This window comes from Asterias rubens, chromosome 2 (genome assembly GCF_902459465.1).
Source record: "Asterias rubens chromosome 2, eAstRub1.3, whole genome shotgun sequence".
Classification (NCBI taxonomy): domain Eukaryota; kingdom Metazoa; phylum Echinodermata; class Asteroidea; order Forcipulatida; family Asteriidae; genus Asterias; species Asterias rubens.
In genome coordinates, this window is record NC_047063.1 from 7,979,116 (window position 1) to 7,991,508 (window position 12,393).

Consider the following 12,393-nt stretch of genomic DNA (forward strand, 5'->3'; position numbering starts at 1 on the left):
CCACAAAAATAAACAAATAATAAGTAATACTAGAAGGTACAAAAAAAGCCACATCTAGCTGAATTAGCATTTGATTTGTATGCTTTATGTTAAAACATTTCGGGCCTGGAATTACACAGGACATGGCCTTCATTTGCCTGGTCTTGTCCTTGGGGCCCCCTCTAAAAATGGTGTCCTTTGCATGCATAATGTGCCCTTTGCAAATGAAAAATGGCCTTGTCCTTTTAAAGCTGAAACTCTGTGCATGGAAAATACCAGTTTGAATCCTAAATGTATGTGCATTTATTTATTTTCACAAAAATCTATCCATCCCCCCCTCCCCCACCCACTGGCAAATACCTGCAAAATCTCCTGCCACCCCCCCCCCCCCCAACCCTCCTCCCCCCACCCAACATGTGACCACTAAAACAGTCCTGGCTACCCTGCTAAACACACTGACCCTCCAAAGGGCCCCAAGGTGGATTTAACAAATGAAGAGTCCTTATGTCAACATCCAATGTTTGTTGTTGCTATAGTGGACAAGAGCTATGCTGACAACTGACAGTGGAAAGTCATAATAATCATTGTTTGGTCACAGTTCTCATTGTATTTACAATGAACTTTGCACCGTTGGAATGTTGGAAATTAAATAAATAGCACTGGTGTTGTTATAATGGTCATAATGTCTTCTTTGGTTTTTGCTTTTGCTAATTAAAGTTTTTCAATGCATTGTTTAAGTTACCTTGTCTCTATATTCAACACTGATACAATCAGTGGCAAACAGAGGGAGGATGAGCCCCACCCCCTCCATCTCTCAGAATCCTTGCCCCCACCCCCAACTTGCCCCCTCAATGACATCAAAAAAGGCACAAGTGATGATTCGAAAATATCTGGTTACGGCACTGTATGGTGAAGACGGTAAACACTCTCTACGTACATACGCAGCTGCTACGAACAATTTCCCTTGCATGTACAAAACAAAATAAGTCTATATACATTCGTTTGCTAGGCAAATGCTCAGTTCAAAAAAGTTCCCTGTGCGTGCGGTATTCATACCGAATTGAATTCACAACAAAAATAAGTGAGGTTTATAAAGCTTTCGAGTTGTGCGGATCATAACACAAAACTGTGTACTTTCTGGTACAATCATGTAAAAAACACGTTGAGAGAAGTGTTGGCTCTGAGAAGCATCGATGTGGTCTCGACGTTCTACTGAAGACGCACATACTGTAGACGGAATATACCATCAGAAACGTCGCGATCACACGCATTCTTTTCAGAGCTAACACCTCTCCCTAAGGAGTTTTGAACATGGTTTATCTTCTTATACTGTGATTTTCTTACAAACTTCAAAAATGTTTCCACTTAGAATTAGTGCTTTACAGAATTGTATACAGTTTGTAAATAGAGTTGCTACAACTTTGAGAAACAAATGGCTTACAATACACTAGAAAAGTTTAATTTAATTCCAAAATCACATTGGGAAAACCCCATTGACTTTATTGAAAGAGATCAGCCAATCTACAACAGATCCAGCTAAGTAATAAACACTTTTCATAAACAGATTCTACCTCCAAGAATTCTAAGGCAACTGCGTGTGTAATTGACCCCTTGAACAACAAAAAGCGCACCTTCACGCGCCTATCATGTCTGCCATATTATTTATTATTATTGTTTAGCGAGTAAAAATGCACACAAATAATAACTAGTTCTTATACAGCACATTTTACAATAAACATATCAATGCGCTTTACATTAGTGCCCTAGTCATTGGGCCAATTCCTTTTTAAATCTTTCTCAGCTCCCTGTGGCGTATATACAGCCCATGCTGCTGTGCGCTTAGATGGCTTTTTCAAAAATAATATCAACCTCTACATGTACCCTCACAGGTACCCATATATACCCCTGGGTTGAGAGAAGTAATTATAGTAAAGCATCGACCGGGATTCGAACCCACACTCCAATGACTTAACAACAGATTTTGAATTTGACGCTCTAAACCGCTCGGCCTTGATACCCTAAAAAGGAATTGACTCCCAAATGGTTGAAATGATAGACGCGAAGGTGCGTTCCATGTTGTGCAAGAGGTCATTACAGCCAAAGATAGTTACTCTACTGAAACTTGCGTCGGTGTAGGTTTGTTGATTCTCGGCCATCTGTCATCTTTAACCAACTTTGTCCATAGAAGATGTATGCCGAGTAAAAGGAAGGCTGAAATTCCTGCTACGATTCCAACAAAGTAGAAACTCATACTGTAACTGTTGGTCACGTCAAACATGTAACCTGCCACAGAAAAAACGATAACAAGATTATAACAAAATATAGACTATAATAAATTTGTCATCAAGCCCAGGGGACTATTGGTTGCTTAGTCGAGTTGCCATGACTGCTACAAAAATAGTCAAGACTTCCAGCTTGGTGAACCAATTGTGTCATTATCAACTATTCAAGACAACATTATCTACTCACCAAACACAATCAAACATCAGCGACACAATCCTTCAATCCTTTCAGTGTGAATTTCACTATATTGTACCTGCGGCAAAAAAATGTCGCATTGCATCTTGGGAATTAAACAATAGTTGCGACTAGTCGAGTAGTAAATTTTAACAATTCACTCAGGCCTGTTTGTCATCTTCTACGTCAATGATAAAGCAACCTTAATACATCACTACTACTGTGAAGTAATCTGGATTTAAAAACAACAATATAGCCTGTTACATAATGATGACAACTTAACTTTAACAAGAAAAAACCCAGAAAGACTTGTTTAAAGGGCCTGTGTCGTCATGATCAAAGCAGGCTTGTGGCTGAACAGGGATGCATGCTCTCCAATATTAATATATGGATGGAGGCCAAGCGCATCCTGTAAGTGGGTGAAAGTTCAACATTCTATGTTCAGCCACAGGTCTTCTTTGATCATGAAGACGAAACCCCTTTAAAATGATTACAAACGAGAAAGGGACGGTAACTAACCTCCAATGTATGCTGATGACATGTTCCCAATAGCAACAACCACAAGCCCCATGCCGAATGCTCCTGGAAATCTATCCTTTCCGACGATCATACGAATGACTGTGGCCTGTAGGGGAATGTAGCCCCCAGCTGACACTCCAATAAGCACCGTGCAAATCACCTTTCCAGCAAAGTTATCAATGGCAGCAAGAATAGGTGCTCCAGTAGCTGCTAATAGCATGAAGAAGGCGTAGATGTACGCTGGTTGAATGACGTGAGCATCTACGAGACGACCGTGGGTCAAACGGCTCAGGATGCTAGCCAATCCAAGAATAGAAATAAGTAGACTAGCATTTACCTCAGGGATGCCAACCGACTCGGCTTGAGCAGCGATATAGGGTAATGTGATGCCAAACGTTGGGGAATTAGTTAATACAACCAACATAAAGAGACTGAAAACTCGATTCGTCCAAAGGAGGGAGATACCGGTGTGGTTTAGGAATGAGGTGAGTCTCCGACCGCACCTGCCCTGCGATACTACCTCAATCTCCTCGTCTTCGTGTTGCTTAGTGGGTTTGCAATCCTCCATCGGCTTGGCCTGACTGGTGGTAGAGGAACATGCGACGTTGCCTGGGTGCATGTTTCGATTTTCATCACCTGGAAGCTGACTGTAGCCTTCCTCACCAGACGACGAGGTTGCAATAGTCCGACTGACGGGTTTTTGTTTCTGTTTTCCAGGTTCCTTCATAAACATTGCGCAGACAATCACATGCCCTTGTATTGCACTGGAGATCATGATAGCCCCTTTCCAAGAGTACATGTCGATCAAGAAGCGGTACACGATGGGCAAGATGACCATCCCTATACTTGCCCCGGTCATACATATGCCATTAGCCAACGCGTAATGTTTATGGAAACGTTCACTGACACTGATGATGGCGCCAGAGTATGACATCCCAAAGCCTATACCTATATAGGAAAGAAACAAATCAAGAGAGTTCGATGATTGAAATCGAGTCACAAGTTATTAATATGACCCATTGCACAACGCCTAAGGCACCTCCGCCATTCCTTGTGTGTACATTCTGACTCCCTAAAAAAAAGCCTGGCCACCCATGCACCACCCATTGTAGCCACAATGGGTGGTGCTGGACGGGCCAGCCCAGAACTAATTTTGTTGAACCACTAGCCCTTGGTTGACTAAATTGGGTTTAGAGTCCACAGCTAAAATTGCACTAGCTACAACACTGGACATGATAAGTGCGTGTTGAAGTGCGTTCCACATACCTTGTGCAAGGGGTCAACTAGGCACTTTAGGACGCCCTGCAGGCGTGAAAAACTAACTGTTATTTTTATTAACTGACTAATGCCATAAATGCCAGTTTGGAGTCAATTTCCCTATTTGTTGTTGTGCACATTATAGATGCATTAGTATGCAGTTATACCCTCACCATATCTTTGCGCGCAATCTGACTACCATACCATGCAAGAAAAGTGGCAGAGGTTGTGTGTCCCCGCCCCCCCCCCCAATTCCCATACTTTAACACACTCTTTTCCTCATAGTACCCCCCACCCCCCACTTTTAAATCCTCCACAGAATATCTGAGATCCAGTAGACAATAGATAGATTGCACTAAGCATCATCATCCCCCATATTTGATGATAAACGATGGGAAAGTGCGTACGTGCATGCTCTAGGCACAACTCTTAGCCAATGATAGCCTTGTACGCTTGCACATTTCATCAAATACATGTACGGTGTATGATGATGCTTAGTGCAACACAGCTCAAAATTAAACTGGACCACAAGCCTGTGATGTTCCAAGGTCTTTGATGTTAGTGTCAGGCCAGTAAACATGTTCGAAGAGCGTGTGAGCGTGCAGGCCTGAAAGGGCAAGGGCAACAAGGTGTTTTCTTCTTGGTAAAGTCACCCTTTGTGGAAATCGTGAATTTCTACTGGACCATTTCAAGGGCACAAAGGCAATGACCAGGGGGCATGGAGGCAACCGCCTTTGTTGCCTTAGTGAAGCATCAGGCCTGCGGGTGCATTAAAGGCACTGTACACGTTTGGTAATTTTTGGTAATTATTCAAAATATATATAGCATAAAACCTTACTTGGTAACGAGCAATGGAGAGCTGTTGATAGTATAAAACATTGTGATAAACCACTCCCTCTGAAGTAACATAGTTTTGAGAAAGAGGTAATTTCTCACTAAAATAATAAAAGACTTCTGGCCAGAAGCCTTTTATTCCTATCTGAAAGCACACTATATTGTACAACATGGGTGTTTTTTCTTTCATCATTTTCTTGCAACTTCAATGACCAATTAAGTCCAAATTTTCACAGGCTTATTTTATGCATGTTGGGATACACCAAGAGAGAAAGGTCTTTGACAATTACCAAACGTGTTCAGTGCCTATAACTGGTTTATTTGAAGTTACAAAAAAATACATTTACCTGTCATGAACGGAATTGTTATGAACAGAATATGGAATTGTTGAGCAAATGATGAAACGAGAAGACCAGCACATGATAGCAAGCACCCAGAAAACACAATCGGACGGACTCCGAAGTACCTTGTCATTGCCCCTGCAAATGGAGCTAACCAAATAAATAACAATCGTTATTAATATATATATTAAAATAATAATAATGAAAACCACAAATCCATCAAAGTGCTCATGGCGCTAAATACAAACAATACAAGATACACAACAACCAAAATTGAAAGGTAAGCCTATAAACCTTTATCATGCTGTCACCATCTTGGTCATGTTCCCTGTTTCCAATAACAGTAATGAATGCTAACATTTATTGTGCAAACATGGCACCAGACTATTATTTCATCCAGCCATAGTTTGTTTAATGTTGGAATGGAATAAAATCAAGATGGCCACACCGTGATCAGAACACGTGGTAGAGAAAAACAATACAAATGCAATCTATAAAAACATTGAAGTGTAAAAATTAAACCATTTACTCAAATACTTGATTGAAAAGATGCGTTTTAAGTTTGTTGTTAATATGGGTTAAAGAAACAGATGATTTTAATAGTGCAGGCAATTTGTTCCATAGCTTGGGGCATCATGTGAGAAATATTGGTCTCCCCATGAATGATTGGGTATGTGGGCTCAATATGGAGTCTAGAATTGTAAGACTGGAGTTTGCCAAGAGGATTGTATGGGTTGAGTAAGACTTTGAATATCATCAATATAAGCAAAAGCATTGTTGGTGAGTGATTAATACACATAAAGCAGTTCTGTTAATACTTATAATTCTACTATATTATTCTCTTTTTAAACCCAAAAAACTACAAAGAACAAGTTATAGATAGTGCACAAAGTTTACAAAGACAGAACCTAAAAGGCAAGGTATTCATTGTACCTTTGTTTTAATCCTATGTAAATAGCTAAATAGTAAAACTAACAGGTGTAATAATTTCATTTCAAAAGGTGGTAACTGGTAGTGTTTTTAAGATATTGCCCAAAATATGTATTGGTTATGTCCACACAGGAAGCATAATGCAGAAACATTTCTATGGTGGTTGGAGCACTTGGCACCATTCTCAAAGCAATGGTGAAACATCAAAATGAAATTGGCACAAATGTGTGGGTACAGAATAGATTTTGAGAAAGACCCTTGAGATCTAAAGCTACAGGACAAAACCCAAGTTGAGGAGTTACTAGCACAAAGGAAAATACAATCTTTCTTTTTTATGCTGTGATAAAATGAAATTTTGCACACAAGACCACAAAACAAAACTTGATACATAAAACTTAATACAAAAGCATGGAAAATGCAATTTCAATGAGCCAGAAATGACTAGAGACATTTAATGTGTTTTAAATCGAGATTCAAGAGTAGTCAAGGAACTAGGTTCAGCAGTAACAAAACTCCACAAACGAGGAGCAGCTGTTAGCAAATGACCTTTCCCCCAAACTTCTTTGGAATGTGGCTCAAGAGGTTAAGGGACTTGAGATGATCAAAAACCAGAACGAGTGACGACGGGAGAGTGAATGAGGCAAAAAGAGCGAATGTGTCAAATGCTGTTTCGTCACATTAGTTGCTTGAATATTGCTTGAAGATAAATCGTTATCACACGTGGGCTCGAGGATTACAAAAAATAAGTGCGTCGGCATCCCATATCCAACTCGATCTTTGTGATTCTTGGTCCCATATCGATGCATCCCAACGATGCCGAAGGCCTCGTTGGATATGGGACGCAGAAAGCCGAATATTTTTCCGTACTCCACTCGTGCTTGCGTGATAACTAATAATCTACTTACAAAAACACAACAGCATAGCAAGCGTAGAAGATGACAACCACCCAACCAATGCAGAGCTTTCTGGGAACTCAGTGTACCATTCGATGTAGAAGACGCCCATCGAGCTGGCCGTTCCATGGGTTAAACTTGTTGTGATGCACGAAGCCAACAAAATAGGCCAGTGGTGAATCTCGGAGTCTGCGGAATACTTCGCCATGGTTGAGTAAAATCTTTATTCGGCCTGCAAACAATAAAATAATTCATGAATAATTGTCAAGTTGATCCACTGTAATGTTTAAATTAATTTTTAACTACAAGTATTAAAGCCATTATACACATTCGGTACAGGAAAAAAAAAAAGTTCACAGATTTACAAATAATTTACAGGGTTTACAGAAGGTAATGGTGAAAGACTTCTCTTGAAATATTAGTCCATGAAATGCTTTACTTTTTGAGAAAACGGTAAAGCAATATAAATTCTCGTTAACGAGAAAGGATTTGTTATAAACACATGTCATGACACTGCGAAACGCGCGAAAACAGGAGTGGATTTTCCCGTTATTTTCTCCCGACTCCGATGTCCGATTGAGCCTAAATATTCACAGGATTGTTATTTTATATATAAGTTGTGATACACGAAGTGTGGGACTTGGACAATACTGTTTACTGAAAGTGTATAATGGCTTTAAAGCCATTGGACCCTTTCGGTTCAGAAAAAAAAATAAAAGTTCACAGATTTACAAATAACTTACAGGGTTTACAGAAGCAATGGTGAAAGACTTCTCTTGAAATATTATTCCATGAAATGCTTTACTTTTTGAGAAAACAGCAAAACAATATAAATTCTCGTTAACGAGAATTGCAGATTTATTTTAAACACATGACACGGCGAAACGCGCGGAAACAAGGGTGGGTTTTTCTGTTGTTTTCTCCCGACTCCGTTGACCGATTGAGCCTAAATTTTCACAGGTTTGTTATTTGATATAGAAGTTGTGGTACACAAAGTGTGGGCCTTGGACAACACTGTTTACTGAAAGGGTCCAATGGCTTTAAGCCTTTTTTTATGAAGCTTTCCCATGAATTTAAAATGAAGATTATGATCATTGTTATTATTATAATTTTCTTTGTCATAAACAGTACAAAACAAAATACATGACAATATACCCTGAGATGGGCAAGGGACAACAAAAGCAAGTAAACACTATGATCCATGCTAGATGCCAGTGAATGGGGCGCTAGATTCCTTTTTTTGAAGGTCATCTAATAACAAAACTTCGAAAAAAGGAATCTAGCGCCCAAGTCACTGGGTTTAGATCCATACCAAAGATCTGTAGCCCCACATCTGGGGTACGCAGATACCTACACACTGGTTACTACGATACAGGTCATTACACTTACAGGTGGCAGGCCAGCCATGCTAAACAGAGCAAGCAAAAGGGTCAGTTCCCCGACAGTAGGGGTCAAGATAGAAAACCCCAACCAAGTCTCAATACTAAACAGTACTATTTAGTATTAGTTACCAGAGCGACACTCCCCTCCTGGGCCCAATTTCATAGACCTGCTAAGCACAAAAATTTGCTTAGCCTGAAATCTTTGCCTTGATAAAAACCGGATTACCAAACAAATTTCCACTTGATTTTCAGGAAAGGCAAACAGCAACTGAAACAAGCAATATGCAACACACATGAGGATTTGGTTGGTAATCCTGTTTTCATCAAGGAAGAAATGTCATGCTAATTTGTTGTGCTCAGCAGCTCTATATACAATTGGGCCTTGGCCCTCAAATGTCCCTGTAGAAATAAATATGAACAATAACAATTTGAACAAAAATAAAGAACAGTACAAAATAGTCCTCAAATTGGAAATCCCTCAAATTATTGGAGTCTATATCAAGAAGGGTAGAAAGAGGTTTTTCACAGTATCGGACCTAAAACAATTTGCCCCACTCGTTTCCAAATGGTCCATTGTATCGTAGGAGGTCCTGTTTTCGAGGTGTCCCTAAAATCGTGGCAAATCTTTTACCTCTCTGTGCGCGATGTAAACAGTCCCTAAATAAAAATTGTGTGGTTTTATTTGCCAAGCAAAGAGTCTCCTCTCCCTTGATCAAAACTTGACCAAAACTTAGAAACACGTAAGGCTCCACTGGATATTTCCACTTGTAAATGCAAAAAGTTTGGTATTTTAGGCATTTCTACAAGGTACAAAAATATGTCATAATGTTGAGGCCATATAAAAATATTTGCCCACCGAAAAAGTTTCATCAAACACTATTTCAATTCACAATTCATGATGATCAAATCATGTGACTGAATATTTTGCTGAGCATTCTGGGAAAAAAATACAGAGGCTTAAAGAAGCCATGTGCCTTATATCATTTTCTAATATTTTTGAAGATTTTTTTTGTAACCCTCCGATCAATATTATTATTTATATTAAAATTTAAACGAGCAGCTTGTTGATTAAATTATCACTGTTTATTTATACGCTTAATTATAAATTTTAAGAGAAAAAAAGGGGAAAAAATAAATAATAATCAGATTTGAAAGCCAATGATTTTTCACACTTTTTATTTAATTATTTATTTTTGTTATTTTTTTGCAAATTTCATTAAAAAATATTTTGAATAAAACGAAGACAACTGCTGGCTGTAGAGTCATACACAGAGTCTCAAAGAACACTTGTAGTCACTGTAGATGTTTCTTCCATGTATGGCTTCACCGGGAAACCATGCTTTCTTGTTTGCCGTGAAAACAGGAAAAACTCAAAACAAATAGGGCCAGTTGAAGTCATCGAAGATCGGTGTGTAGTGTGAACATTTCAATGTCAATCAAGTTTTAATATATGTTTGCACACTTCATATTAACAAAAGAAGGTAATTAGGGCATCGGTTGATATAAGGCATCATTACTTTTTTCCCAATTCAAAGAAAAAGGCATAATAGCGTGAAAACTGGTAAGGGGAGGATATTACTTACCAGGAAAAAACTCCCATTGAGTCCCATTATTGATATTTTGAATGGGATTCAATCACAATGGGATCTCATTGTTTCAATGGGGCTCAATGGGATCCCCTGTCAATCCCATTGATCCCGATAATCCCATTCAAATTTTCAATGGGATCCCATTAAATCCCATTAATTTTTTTCAATGGGAATTTTTTCCTGGGTTAGGGCTGGGCATGGCTTTATATGGGATAGCTCGCATCACGGTCACACTTATATGGGATAGCTCGCATCACGGTCACACTTGTCCAAGGATCAGGGGATGGGCCGTGCCGTGTTGATGGAAGATGGATTTCCCAAGGAAGATCGGAACTACGAACAATGCAATCACAGAACACACTCAAAGAGTTAATTGATTTGTCTCTAAAACTACTCCCAATAACCTACCATACACTTACCATATAGATGAAACCTCCAGCCAGAAGTCCATGCAGAAAACAGTGGCAACAACTTTTACAAAATAATAGACCTTTCTTTTGCAACGTCACAGCCCGAGTTTTTGCCAACCCAGCTTGGAAAACTATGGAAAGCCGTAAGTGCAAATTAAGAAAAGATCGCTATTTTTTGTAACAATGTAACCAAATTTGTTGATTTTGTTAAAAACAAAACAAATAATTATGAGAGGTATTTTATTTAATTGAAAGTTTGCAGAGAATGCTGAATTTGGTTAAAACATCTCTTTTTAAGATTTAGTGTTTTACTAACATTCGGCCGACCATACCAACCAAGGCGGTTTGTTTATCAACAAAAGAAAGGTCTATATAGAAGATCCAAGATTGCGGGTGTGAACTAGCGCCCTCTGTTGTCTCTACAAAGAAAGCCATACCAAATAAATATTGTTTTCAATGATAATTCCGATAAAAATGATGAATAATTATCCGGAAACCAGGGCGGCTAAAACTTCTGTTGAATTTGTTTTACCATCAGGGAAAACTCGAAGTCTTGAACATTGGAAAATCTAACCCACATAGAAAATAAACGTTGCCGCCTCGGGGGCGGGGGGTGGGGGGGAGGACTCAATAGGCTGCTTCTACCCCCCCCCCCCCCCCCCCCCCCTTTGCCTTGGTGATGGCTGGCTCTAGGATGCTGTAAATCCAGTCTGGCTCTTGCACAGTGAAATATAGTGCACTTTTCTATTATCTTTATTTTCGTTCTCTTTGCACCTTGCACCGTCATCCAGACGTCACCAACATCCCACTAACATCCCAGCTTATGGAAACCAGACTCAAGACACATGTCTTTCGGTAAATGGTGGCTCTTGTGAGTGAACCGAAAGATGTGCAAAAGACGCCATCTTTTGTTGGATGTTGACAATTATTGCACTTGAAGGGTATTACACACAATGGCAAGTTACAATTTGTAATTGATGAGGATCGGAGACTTGATCCCATTCCCATAAGGACTTCATTTATATATAAAAGAAATGCATCAATGATTACAAACCTAGAGTTTAGAGTGTATAGTTGCATATCGGTAATTGGCGCATTGTGTGATTACTTCACGATGCCCGGCGGCCATGGATTTGCAAAGTAATCATCATTGCCTTAATTTATAGCCCAAGAGCATTCAGCCACAACCCTTCTGAACTTTATTGTTAGTGTCCAATTAGGCTTAGTGTTTTATTGTGACATGAAGCTATGGTTAATGGATGGGCCTTTTATTGCCATGAAAAGTAGCAATAATAATAATATAAACCCTTAAAGGCACTGGACACTATTGGTAATTACTCAAAAAATAACTATTAACCCTCTAGTCCCTGCACCGCCCGAGTTTCTGAAAACCAATTTTTCAAGATTCTTGCAGTAAACAACTGGAATCGTAGTTAAATTTTTAAAAGATAGCTTAATATTTATGCACAATTTTTTACCCTTTCGGTAATGTTTGTATAAAAGTACAAGCTCCCATTGGGAACAATAAACGAATATTTTATTGTAAGGATAAAATGGACACAATAGCTTTTCAAGGCTTTTATCTGGCTCAATGTTCATACTAACTAAATGCGAAGGCGTTAGTTTTCGACAATATCATCATTAATTATGAATAAATACAGTTTCCTTTGTGTTTACTAATTGGTAGGAGCTAAATTATTTCATCGTCATTAGCTTCGACAAGTCAACTGTGAAAGGAGAATTAATAATGATTTATAAACAACTGGATGGATTAACAAATGCGTAGACATCGAGTTTTCTTT

The 12,393-nt window shown here is 39.0% G+C and overlaps 1 protein-coding gene across 1 annotated transcript; it reads right to left on the reverse strand.

Annotated features, from left to right (window-relative positions):
* Nucleotides 1-1,945: 1,945 nt before the first annotated feature.
* On the reverse strand, nucleotides 1,946-10,683 carry LOC117306967 (monocarboxylate transporter 14-like). Its single transcript, XM_033791569.1, has 5 exons — nucleotides 10,601-10,683; nucleotides 7,223-7,442; nucleotides 5,394-5,537; nucleotides 2,956-3,903; nucleotides 1,946-2,262 (listed from the first exon to the last, which is right to left on the reverse strand). The coding sequence occupies exons 2-5, from the start codon at nucleotides 7,416-7,418 to the stop codon at nucleotides 2,087-2,089; spliced, it is 1,464 nt and encodes a 487-aa protein (XP_033647460.1). The 5' UTR covers nucleotides 7,419-7,442; nucleotides 10,601-10,683; the 3' UTR covers nucleotides 1,946-2,086.
* Between the last annotated feature and the right edge of the window lie 1,710 nt (nucleotides 10,684-12,393).